Source organism: Corvus moneduloides, chromosome 12 (genome assembly GCF_009650955.1).
Source record: "Corvus moneduloides isolate bCorMon1 chromosome 12, bCorMon1.pri, whole genome shotgun sequence".
NCBI classification, from domain to species: domain Eukaryota; kingdom Metazoa; phylum Chordata; class Aves; order Passeriformes; family Corvidae; genus Corvus; species Corvus moneduloides.
In genome coordinates this window covers 12,848,826-12,861,725 of record NC_045487.1, presented here as the reverse complement: position 1 = coordinate 12,861,725, position 12,900 = coordinate 12,848,826, and the positions used below count along the sequence as shown (strand labels likewise).

The 12,900-nt window shown below is 40.0% G+C and overlaps 1 protein-coding gene across 2 annotated transcripts; it reads left to right on the top strand.

The window, feature by feature from the left end:
* The first annotated feature begins 6,931 nt into the window (after window positions 1–6,931).
* CNEP1R1 (CTD nuclear envelope phosphatase 1 regulatory subunit 1) lies at window positions 6,932–12,887 on the top strand. 2 transcript variants are annotated; one of them, XR_004242507.1, is made up of 7 exons: window positions 6,932–7,053; window positions 9,225–9,296; window positions 10,635–10,708; window positions 11,041–11,150; window positions 11,285–11,339; window positions 11,604–11,704; window positions 12,129–12,887. XR_004242507.1 is itself a non-coding variant. In XM_032121487.1 (6 exons), exons 1-6 carry the CDS (start codon window positions 7,029–7,031, stop codon window positions 11,643–11,645), a joined length of 378 nt encoding a protein of 125 aa, XP_031977378.1. In that variant the 5' UTR covers window positions 6,932–7,028; the 3' UTR covers window positions 11,646–12,887. The 2 variants fall into 2 exon arrangements, 1 of the variants encoding a protein (XP_031977378.1); XM_032121487.1 differs by having other exon boundaries at window positions 11,604–12,887.
* The last annotated feature ends 13 nt before the right edge of the window (window positions 12,888–12,900 follow it).

The following is a 12,900-nucleotide window of genomic DNA, read 5'->3' as shown; positions in this document are numbered from 1 at the left end:
AGTCATGACTATCAGAAGGAGATACATCAAATATGGAAGTCAGTGAAGAGGAAGGGAATTAAATATTGCAAAAAATGTTGCCTCAGAGATGCATAAGAAATTTTAAAACTAGCTAGAAGTTTTAAGGTGATTCAGAAACATTAAATAGGCATGATCTTCAAACATTATCTACATATTTGCAGGGTCACACTTCTGAACTAGGTTATACCTACCTATGTAATTACCATCTCTGTAATAGAATTAGCCAAAAAAACCCCAACAAACCCTTAATAGAAACCTCCTTTTGCTCCTTGCTGGTGACAGCAATGACAGTCAGAAGGTGTCTCATTCTTTCTGCATCTTTTGGTAAAACTGCATGTATAGCTTCTCTCTACAATCACCCCTAGTGCAGTCATCTGCAACCAAGTGAAAAATCAATTAAGGAGCAGCACAGACTGCAAAACTATATTAGAACATCACCAAGTTTCACTACTTTACTGTTTAACAATACTGCTAAAAATTATAAAAATAGTTCTTTAAAGCAAGGGGGTTTTCCCCTGTTTTTCTTTTTCCCTGAGGATATTTGTCACACATGCAAAAAATGCATAAGAAACATGGTTAAACTTGGCTGCAAACTTCTCAGAATTATTCTACTGAGAGCAGCCCATTCATCTATTCCAATCCACAGAGCATTACTTTTACAGCATTCTCTCCGAGACTTTCTTCCATTTTGATGCTGGGACTCAAATCTCACTCCAGGTGAAGGCAGTGAGACTAGGAAAAGCCACCAGCCTACAGCCAGACACTAGAGATTAACCAGGAATATTTCTCACCTGTGTTACAGAACATCTTTCCTAAATACTTTTAAATCCATGTTGAAAAAATACCCACAATAGACAGACACCAATGTAGGATTCATCAGAAATGAGCTTCCTTGCCTATCTCCAACATAAGCCACCTTCCAATTTTTTGGGGACCTGCAAAATATACACACAGCATACCAAAGGCCAAAAGGACAAGCATATTTATACAGTTCTATTCAGGCAATATTTGCATAATGAGTCTACATCACTATTTGGCTAAGCTACTATTATTATTAAAGACTATTAAATATGATTATTTGCTTAAGCTTCTCTTACCTTGATTTAAAGGTACAGTGCATTTCGTAAGGATTTCTACTAGAAAAGGTAAGAAATATGAGTTTATGTTACCAGAAAAGACTTTTAAAAGCTAGACAAATCCAAACTGATAAAATAAGCATATTTAATAGATTTTCACTCTACATTTGTTTTGTAAAGAGTGTCATATCAACTAGAAGCAATGTACTATTTTTCCTTCACCACTCTTCATTAACAAACTCTAGGGAGACGTGAAAAGGTCAGATTTCCTTCTTTGGGTTTGCGTAAATTACTGAATGCCTTATAACACACTTAGAGCAGCTCAGTCAGCTCCTCCTGACATTGCTTAAATAAAATCTAAAGAAGTACAGTGACATCACAACAGTCACAGCAAAAATTTGCAGCCACAGTGGGACATTTTAAGCCAAACTTTCTGCTTACACAAGATGCTTCTAAAGCTTTTGCTACATCCATTTTTCCCTTAAGTAAAGAGGTACTGAAAAGTGTACAGCAGCAAGTGCCTTCATTAAGCATCAGCATCTAGAAGTAACTTTTGCAGTAAGGAAATAGAAATTTAAGGGAAAATATATCCCCCTTTGCATTCCAGCTGGACCTCAGAGATCAGAGGGGCTGGGTGTGACCGGGCTTGATTTCTGCTTAGAACCAATTCAGTGCTATGGGTCTGGCTGAGTTCAGTAAGAACTTCCATGATTACAGATTCATAAATAGTACAGCTTATTGAAGCAACAGGAAAGTGGGTTCAGGATTGCCAGTTATAAGGGCACTAACAATGGATTTTGTTTTTTAAAGGTACTGATAACCTGAGTACAAATAATTAAATATAAAGAATCCATTTAGGTTCTGTATTTATCTAGAAACAGTGTTTTTTCCTCAGAAGATGATTAACCAAAAACCTCACGGGAAATTATCTCCCACTTCTCTGGTATAGCTGCAATACTACAGAGAGAAAAGCAAGGGAAGTTTACTTAACAGAGGGATTGCCATGTTATTTCAGAATATGCCCTTCTAGAAGCAGGTATGGGATGGAGCTATGTGAGATAAAAGCTGTAACCAGATTTGTGTGCTTGTGGTTATTTTGCTGGTTTTTAATAAGAAGCACTTACTAGCCTGGAAGGGATGAGTGCTCTGCAAAAGTAGTATCAAACTTTAACCCTACAGGACAAGCAGACAACTGAATGCAAACAACCCTCACAGCAGCTGCTGTGAATAGGATCTCAGGCTGAACAAACAAATGCCCAAAACCATGGTTGGAAACAACAAGAAATACAACAAGAAATACAGCATATCCTGGCAAGCCTGCAGTGTACATGGCTCATCATTTCAAAAGCCAACAAACCTCCTACTCCTGTGTCTGGCACAAGGCAGGCTGTGAGCAGAGCAGTTCAAACAAATGATTAGATGCCAGCTCTCAGGAAGCTGCCAGAGGAATGCAGCTGTTCCAGCACCACAACCTGTCCCACTGTGCTCTGCACCCATCACAGCTGCTGAGAACACCTAAGGGCTGCCCCACTCAGAGGTGGCAGCTGCCAGGCAGGGAGGGAGATGGGGACATACCCACAGGGAATGATCAGGCACACAGGAACAGCGGCCCCATCACCTCTCAAGGTCTGTCTGCCCACAGCACAGACATGACACCGCTACCTCCAAAAGAAATGAAACTGATCCAGCTTCTAGTCTTGGCTTCTCTACATTGTTAGTAACAAACAGTTTGGTTTTCCTAAGAGCCTGTATTGTTATGGTGCAATGTCTTTGGCATAAATCTAAGATTTCAAAGAAAAATGTCCTTGTTCTAAACATTTCACTTTCAACCTGAAAGTCAGTAAAAGAAGACAGTGTTGTCACTCTATTTTCATACCAGGAGTGACATTTGAAGGACTAAAGCAGTCTGAAAACAAAGAAAAATCATATTAATACATCTGTTCCCTGACAGCTTTTAGAAAACCAAATACAATGTGTAGGAGAACATAGAGAATAAGAGGCTGAGAAGACTCTACTGGGGATTTAAATGGGAAGGACTAGAAAATGGAAAAGCTGAATACATATGGTTCAAGACTGAGCCAGAATCCATATCCTAATTTTAAAAAGTGACAAAAAAGTGAACAAGAAGTTGATGAGGGAGTTTCTTGTGCTAAGTGTAAGTAAATTTGGCAGAAAATAAATCCCCTTGCATTCCAGTTGGTCCTCAGTTATCAGAGGGGCTCGGGGTGGCAGGGCCTAATTTCTGAGTAAAAGCCAGTTCAGCACAGTAAGTAAGTAACAGAAATGCACAGCCAGTTCAGCAGTACAAGTTCATAAGAAGTATCATGGTCTGATTCACAAATAGAAAATTACTGAAACATCAGAAATGCAGATTCTTATTGGTTTGCTGGCAGCGATTCTATTTCTCGCTCAGAAACTGATGTGCCTCTCGTGTGACAAATGTGTAAAGAAAAACAATACGCTAAATAAGGAATTAAGTTATCCTGAATGAAAGAAGTCTGTCTTCTGAAGTGTTATGACAGTGAAGTTTTACCACCCCTGCTGTAAGTACCTAGAAGTATATAAAAACCTCACTCCAGTTGCAGAAAAAGAGCAAAGGAACACAAATTAGCTTTTCAGACTACCAAAATTCAAACAGTTATAGCCTCTCTCTTATATAAACCATAACTTATATTCAGTGTGGCAGAACAAGTTTCATACTACAATTCTAAGAAGTGAAAATGAATCTTCTATTACATCAAGCCACACAAACAAAATCTGTATTTCTACACTGTACTTATATTGTGTAGAGATGATCCTCTGGACTTCGTACAGATGTCTTACAAAAGGCATTCTCTTTTCTACAGAATATGCATCTTCCAGGATAAACTTTAAAATATTTTCTATAGGCCTGCTACCAAAAAAAAAAAAAAAAAGTAATGGAGTTTTCTGATCAGATTTTTTTGTTGTTGTTGTCTAAACCAAGAAGTCCTGAATATGGATCCTCTTGCAGAAAAACCCCAGCACTACTGTAGATAAGTAAAAGACTTTTCAGAGAAAATGAGATAGAATAAAGAAAAAAAGGACAGTCTCTTGATAAGATTTAAGCTTTAAGCTTCCAAAATGTACTCAAAAAACGAATATAAAGCATTTAAACACTATCCTTGTATCACTAAATGCAAGTTAGGATTATACTCTTCAAACTTGGAAGGCAGTTACTACAGTAAACAGATTTATAAAAATACAGGATTAGTAAATTCAAAAATCCTGAATATGCAACAGCCTTAAACATCACCACATATCTCTGAAATAACATGTTGCCTCAAGAGGGAGGGATTGTTCAGAGGAAAATGAGTAGGAGAAAGGATACGTAGACTAAAAAATGCAGAAGGCTGGAAAAGCAATCAAACTAAGAAACAAGTGACCCATCCTAATTATCTCTGATAGCAGATGCTGCCAACAGATGCTCTCACATTATGCTCCAAGTACAGCTGTGAGAACCAGAAATAGATACTAAAAATGCTAAACCCAGGAAAATGCATCCCTTGCACCTTCGAGAAGAGATACTTGAGGTAGCACTCTAAACTGACAAAGCATGGTTCTTCAAATCACCTCAGCATTGTGAAGCAATCCAAATGTACACTGAGCCCTTTTCCTTAAGCTGTTAATTTTAAGGCTTCACAGGCGTTGGCAGAAAAAGGTATCAAGGATTATTAACCGATGCACTAACCCTAAGAAACAGTTTATTCAAGTTATAGTTGTAGTGTGATGACAGTTACATTGTCTTGCCTCATTTATCTTGGCCAGTCAACAGAATTGTACAGAAGACAGTAAAATCTATTTGGGGGAAAAAGACAACCCAAAACATTTTTAACTGTCCAAGAAGCTTTACATTAGAAACAATAAAAGAATTATAATTTACTTAAGTATCTCAAGGGTTATAGCTCTTGAAATTTTTTTTCCTAATGTAGGTTCAGCCTCTAAGTGTCACAAATCATCAAAGTTTGAATAAAAAAGAGCTTTATGAGATCTGTATCTGTTCAGATATAAACCTAATAGCTGGAGCAACATAAAAGACCAGAGGAGATCTGTACATCAGCAAGCTCACAGAAGTATAAATAGCCTAATACAAATTACAACTTTCTGATCCTTTCAGGATGCTGGAAACCTACAAGGGCTATGCAGAGAACTGCACATTTCAGAGCAGCATCCAGTTTCTTGGGGTCTGATTAATTTAAGGTTCTACAAACTGCAAGAGTACAGTTTTAGTAACGAAGAAAACATCTTCTTCCCACACTCTGGTCTTTTGGTTCAGTGAAACACTCCAGTGCTAGCATCTGCTATAGTCTTTGTCAACAGCCAGAAAAAACACCACTGAGGTGTTCAGCCTTTCCACATGGCAGACATAATTCCAACCACCAACAAGAAACATTAGTGTTTCTTCTAGTTTTTACACTGGCAAAACTGGTGTAAACTAACTAGGCAAAACTATGAGCTGGACTCGAACACTATTAAGAAAATAATAGGCCATCACTTACATTCAGTGAGCCATCACCAAAGCAAAAGTAATGTATGAATTTCTAGAAAACACAATTTTTCGTAATTATGCTTAAACCAATGACAGCAAAATTACTATAAATCATATTTTCATGATTTCTCTAGTTCCTTTTAAGAAACAGAAGGAGAGAAATTACACCACATTCCAACTCCTGAGAGCACTGCAGCTCCTCTGCTTTAAGCAACACAAAATTCTTACTGGACTACAAAATGCAATCCAGGCTCCAGTACCAGTCAGCTGAAAACAGATGGCAGTGCAGAGAGCCCGGGTCCCTGGAGAGCTCACTAATCGTGTCAGTCGGTAACTCAGAAAGCTTTCATTTAGAAAACAGACCAGTTCAGTTACCTCTGTAGCCCAGCTGGGCCAGCAGCAGGCAGGGCTGTGGGGTCATGATGGCTGATCCCTGTATGTTCAATGGGACACTTACAACGGGCAAAGAAACCCGACCTTTCAGCACCAGTTTTGGATGGCCACTATTTCAGCCGTTGCCATCCAGTACACGATTGCTACCACTGGAGCACAGCCGGGACGAGCAGCGCTACCACTGGCAGCACAGCGGGGACACCATCACTGTTGCTGTCCCTATCCAAAGACATCCCTCTGGTGCCACACCGCTCCTGCGGCAATAAACCCAAGGGACGAAGGGTAAGGGGTGATGTGTGGAAACACCTGGCACCCCTTCTCCTAACACAGATACAGACCGCACACCCAGAGGCAGATGGTCTTCATGGCCCAGTGCCATCCTCCTGCATAGAAACCCCGATGAACCGTAATTGCTTGTGTGGGATATTCAGCCTACTGCTTGTGCTTGTAGCTTGCAAGAGCTTTGTCTGGCCCTACTGGGGAGATCATAAGTCAGTCTCAGTGGACCTGTTTTCAAAAGCAGCGTTTAAATCTGTGCCCTGAAATGCTCTCACAAGCAGTCAGGTGAGCAGCCTGGCTGTGCCGGAGTGCTGTCTGGTGACTGCAAGTGGGAGGGGTGTAGAAAAGCCCCCAAGTGAACAAGCCTAGAAGTTGACCCTGGACTGTCTGGAAGGGATAATATTGTATCTTTTCTAGCTTTTATTTTCTGCCGAGATGCTTATATTGAACAGCTCCCTCAAGTCATGCGAGAGTGTTAGGAGGCGCAAAAAAAAGAAAAAAACCCGCGAAGCTGCTGTTTAATAAATAAAGGTCAACACAGCTGCGTGCCAACAGCCACCGCCCTGAGCCGGCCGCGCCGCGCCCCTTCCCTGCCGGTAGCCAATGCGAGGCGCGCTTGCTGCGGGCGGCGCGGCGGGCGAGTAGCGCGGGGCGTTGTTGCGGGGCCGGGCCGGCGGGGCGGTGCGTGGGGCCGCGGGGGAACGGCCCGTGCTCGGTGCTCCGCCCGGTGCGCGCCGCTCCGCCCGCCCGCCATGAACTCCCTGGACCAGGCTGAGGGTGAGTGCGGCCGCTCGGAGCGAGCCCGGAGCTGCTTCTTCGGCGAGCCGGGAGCTGCCGGCTCTGTGCCCGGGCTGCCCGAGCGCGCTGCCCCATCCCTGCGGAGCGGGACGAAGCGGCCGCGGGAGGCCTCGGCTCCCTCTGCACCGCGCTCCCGGCGCTCCTCCTCGGCCCAGACAGGCGAGCTGGGGCGGGGTTCCGGGGCCACCTCGGCGTCCCGCGCTCGGGGCGGGCTGCGCTGCTCCCCGGCCGGCCCGGAGAGCAGGGCCCGCGGGAGGGCCTGTGCTGAGGGGCTGCTGCCTGCCCTGGGAGAAGGGAGTGCTCGCGGTTCCTTTCGGTGCCGCTGCTCGGCTGTAGCTGATGAAAACCCTCTTGTGCTCTGGGAGCTCCTTCCCCGCTCAGGGTTTTTTGCGTGAGACGCGTTTCTTTCAGCTCTTGAGCCCCACTAGGCGTTACACTGTGCCAGGGCTCCTCTTGCGTTTGAAGAACGCGACCTCAAATAGCCGCTTCTTGTCTGGAGACACTTGATGGTTTGCGTTACTAGTTCTTTGAAGTTACAGCTTACAGGATGTCAGAACCCTGAAAGAGTTTGTAGTGTCCAAAGACTGGTAGAGATTTTAAAAATGCACCTGTGTTTCGGAATTAGCAGGTGTTTTGTAGCTGGTACTAGAAGTAGGCAACGTCGACAGAAAGCGATAGTCCGGCGTTGTCACGGCTTTGTTGCTGTGCTTGTACAAGCTGAGGGATCCCAGAAGCGTGCCCTGCTAGTCACAGCTGCCAAAGGGATCAACTCAGAGAAGGTTCTTGGAATGTGCGTAGTTGAAAATAAGTTAAAACTTCAATTTTCTTTTTTTCTGAAAAGAGTTTTTTTCATTTTTTGTTTCAGTGATATCTGCGTTACATGAGTGTTTTCTTGAGAGCTTTGGTGTCAATAGCCTGATTTAATGCCTTCAGGGTGCTGTTTCTCAAAGAGCAGGTTTTTATATGGTGCCTTGTGTTCCCCCTCTCGTTTCAGTGACTAGTTGGAGGGGCTTGTGCTAGTCAGGCAACTGTTAATTAGCTATAATTGCCGGCAGTGGTTTAACTTCCCCAGAAGGGAAGTGGAGGACAGGCCATTAACTACTGTGTTCTTGGCAGTAATTAAGACTAGTTAGCTGTTCTGTGGCTGAAGTCAAGATGCTGTAATCTTCCCCCATAAATTCACATGCAAACCACTTAGGAATAAATTCACAGTTTAGAAGACTGCTTTTGTAGTGATCATAATAGATTTATTTCTTCTAAGCTTATTCTTCATTTGCTTTATTGTGATAACTAATATAGTAATAGTTGGAAGTTGAAGTTCCACATTGATCCTGATGGAGACTTTAGCTGAAAGTTAAGTTGATCCTAATTGAAATTTAACTCTAGGTAGAATTCTAGTTTTGACTGGAATGTTGTCAGATATTGACCTTGTTGAACGGAAGTGTAAATCTAACCTGGACTTAAGGTGAAACAGCTCCTTGGAGACAATTAGGAGTATCAACTTGAAATGGATTTAGCAGTAATTTCAGTGGAAAAACCATGGGAAAATGATGGTAATAAGAAGAAAGATCTATCTAAAAAAAAAGAAGTTATTGGAGTAAGATTATTGGACTGGTGTTTGCTGTGGGATTTTTTGCATATGTGTGTGCATATATATGACACACAAAGTTTCTACAAAACAAAGTAAACAAAGCCACATTACTACAAATAATCCCTTGAACAGAAGCAAATGGCCAACTTTTTTTAAAAAAATTGCCATTATATTGATTATAGGACTTAATGGTTTCCTGATATACTTCAAAATGTGATACTTTCTTTCTGTTTTCAGAGGCACTTTAAGCTACTATAAATCTTAACTCAGTATTTACAAAGATGTCTGAAATAGTGTGATTTCTCAACTGTATTGATTTTTCTTTTTTGTAAGTGGGAATGTTTCTTGCATTTAGATTAACACTGTACTTTCTACCTGAAGTTGAGTAAAGCTACTATGACTGGGCTTTCATTGCATATAAATGATCATTGCATTGGTTTTCTCTGCCTGTTTAAGAATTGGGTGTGCATGGGGGGAAAGTGAATTCTTTTTATCTTCTACTTTGAAGTTTTACTAAGTAGATGAAGATCTAATTATGTTTGATATACATCCTCCCCAGATCTCAAAGCTTTTGAAAGAAGACTTACTGAATACATTGCATGTTTGCAACCAGCTACAGGACGTTGGAGAAGTAAGTTTGATGTTCCAAGCAATAAATAGGATTCTGTCTTTCAAGCTTGTTAGATTTACCAGTGTGTATCTTCTATTTAGGTTTGCCAAAGAAAAATCTGTATTTAGACTTGCTTTAAAATTTGTGGCACACATTCGAACACTCTGCAACAAGTTAATACAGGATAATAAACTAATACTTTAGCCAGAGTTAGAAAAATGAGGTTAAGATTGAATTGGCTCAAAGCTGAATTATTCTGGAAATAGCTGGAACAATAAGTTGTTGTGCTTGTTGCTGTTTTATTCTGGTTTTTATTTTGTTGAAGTTTTTTTCTTCAAGGCTGAGACTTTCCAGACAGTTGTTACAGTTATTTAAACTAAATATGATCAGGTGAGATAGTCCCTGTAAAACTGAAGGTGAAAAAGTTACAGCAGTGTGCCATAAAGGCAGCTGTTGTGACAGGAAAGTTTGAAGGAGAGGGAAAGGCAGAAAATACCACAGAAATGTTGCCAGCTTTGGGATTAGTACCCTGTGGTAGAAACACGCAACTTTGTTTTGTTTTGAGACTTTGCTGGTTTTTACCCACTCAAAGAATACAGACTTTTTTAGAACACATAAAATAGTATCTTTTCTCCTGAGAGGTCAATTTTGAATGAAGAAACTGAAGGAATGACTACTTAAAAAGCAAAACCACCACCTCAAACCCCTTTCTTTCTGAGCAATCAGGGTGCAAGCAAATATTTATTTGTAGTTCTGCTAAATTTGCACATGCCTGCTTTAGGAGTGCATTTGGCTTCCAAAATTGCTATTTTCTGTCAGTTATAATTTTAAAAAAATACTGGAAACTTTTAAGCATATTTAAATGAGGTTTGCATAACCTGTATTGTATTCAGTGACTCATGTTTTTTCCCAAACTGCTTGTTTTGTAATTCACATAAAAGAGGAACTTTCTATTTTAATTAGAATGGGGTGTGTAGCCAGTGTTAACTTTTTGTCCTGTTATCCTGAAAAGAAAGTATTTATATGATGTAGAGAAGAAGCTTTATGCTTTTGTTAGATCGTTTTCAACTTTCTTTTGAAAAGATAACTTTGGTTTCTTCAAAGGACTAGGATGTTTTTACTTGACAGAATTTAGATTTTTCATATGTACTTGTTCTGTCCAGGAAGCTTGTACAGAATCCTTAGGGTTTCCCATATTAGAAGTTTCTTTGCATATTTTCATTTCTGCTTTCCAATTAGAAGCTTTTCCTCCTTCAGAAGTGAGAAAAGAAATATATGTTTGAGTTGCTGCTGAAAAATAAATGCGTTTAAATATGAGTGAGGTATACTGTTTGTGACTCTCATTCTTTTCTTCATCAGTGATTTTGATAGTGGTATCAGTCTGCACAGCAACTGGGGCTTGGAACTGGTTAATAGACCCAGAGACACAAAAGGTAAGGTCAGGCTAATGCCAAATGTGGTGTGTTCCATAGCTTGGTGCTGCAGTCAAGTGGTGTATTGAAAACTGAAAGGCTAAACATGGTTCTCACATGAAACTGGGAGATGATTTTTAGTAAAGCTCTCAAGCTGTCTGGAATTGTTGTGGAATGTGTCCTGGGATAACGTCTGCCAAAATACTGTACCCTGAATGCTTATCTAAAGAATTGTTCACAAGTACTTGGAAATGGCTAGGAGCAGTATTTTATTTTTAGTTAAGCGACCTAGGCGGTGACTTTCTGTGTGTTTTAGAAAGTATGCAGTGGGACTAATCTGATTTCTTTCCTAGGTATCATTTTTCACATCACTTTGGAATCACCCATTTTTCACAATTAGCTGTATTACGCTAATAGGCTTGTTCTTTGCTGGAATACATAAAAGAGTGGTGGCACCATCAATGTATCCTTTGATAATGTTTGTCAGGTTACAGGTGTAGTTACTGCAGTTGTTGAAGCCTATGCCAATATTGCTTTTTAATTGTTGCTTACTGTGTGTTCAAGTGTTAGCTGCTTTCCTTGACACAATCCACACAGTATAGCAGCCCGATGTCGAACTGTTCTGGCAGAATATAATATGTCCTGTGATGATGTAAGTGTTAGTGCTTCGTTGCCTAAACCTTGTTTGTAAAAAAAAAAAAAAAAAAAAAAAGGAAATAATTCAAAAAGACACACAGTTTGTTTTTCTGAACAGCACTTGTATATACCTCAGCAAATTCTGTGTCTGTAAAACTGGAATGTGGAATACTTAGTACTGTTTTGTGTGTTGTTTTGCACTGTCCATAACATTGAAATGTAATTGTTTGGTTCAACTTTCAGGGTTCAAACTTTATTTATTTTGTTTTCTGTCTTGCAGACTGGAAAATTAATTTTGAAACCTAGGCCTCATGTTCAATAAGGGCTGTCTTCCTTCATTTTTTTCCACTGCCATGGAAACCAAAAATGACCTTTTTTAAGGTAGTATGACAGCAAAAAATCAAATGGGACTGGTTGTCACTGCCTGGGAGTAAAAGTCTTAACACAGTTGACAGTGAAAGTGTGCAATATTACTTTCTTGAATATTTATCCAAATTCTTTGTTATCATATTATCAGTGCTTTTGCTACTTCTGATTACCTCTTTTTCAGTATTTGTGTCACTTTTTTACTTCAGCTAGAACAGAACATACAGGTGAAGTATGTTAATTGGCAATGAAGTTGAACTTGAAAATGAAACCTCATTTGTGTTACGTGTCTTTGTAAGCTATTGTAAATAGCAGATGGATGCCAATGTTCAGGAAAAAAGTAATACCTGGTCTGTGGATTTTCTTGTTCTCATGAAGAGTATTGAAAGGAATGTTTGCCATTCTCCTGATGTTTTATTAGCACACTTCCTCATTACAGCTGTCCTTGTCTCCTGGTCACTCTTTTTGGAACTGGTTTAAAGGCTCGCAGGAAGACTGACTGTTTGTGCTGGAGAAAACTGGTCTTACTGTCTAAGAACTTCGCAAATATATCAAGGATCACATTTGTCAAGTTGTGTATATAGTGCACCAGCCACTTTCCTTGTGGTCATACGTAGTTCCTCGTTTGATCTGGTTCAAAACACTTAATTTTAAGATTTTAATTTTTTTAAAATTGTCTTAAATATGCTTGTATCTTCCCAGTTGTAAGGTTGTACTGTATCTAAAGTCCACCCAACCAGTCTGAGTGGATTTTTATGCTGTGATAGTCAGAATATGAAACTAGTATTGCAAATGTATAACTTCAGATTTGGGGAAGAAAATCTAGAGTGCCACAATAAAATAACAAAATTTGTTATTCAGAGTGTTAACAACAAGGTGTGGATGATATATGCATAAAGTGTAACTTTTGAATAGCTAAAACTGTCAAGTTTTAAGAGTTTAAGTTGTTCAAGGTGCCTTTTTAAATATTTTGGACTTTAAATTGACTCTAACTGCAAAGCTCTTGCAACTTCAGTAACCCCTACTACAGGGTAGACTGGCTTTTAAAGGCAGCCTATTGATGTAACTTTGTCGGTTGAAACTTCAAGAATTGTCTTCTGGATTTTTTTTCCAGTAAGTCTTCTGCCCATCCATTATTTTTAACTGCTGTATATTTTGTAGGTAAATGTGTATAAAATAAAATCTTTGTATAAACAGGTGTTATCTTCTTT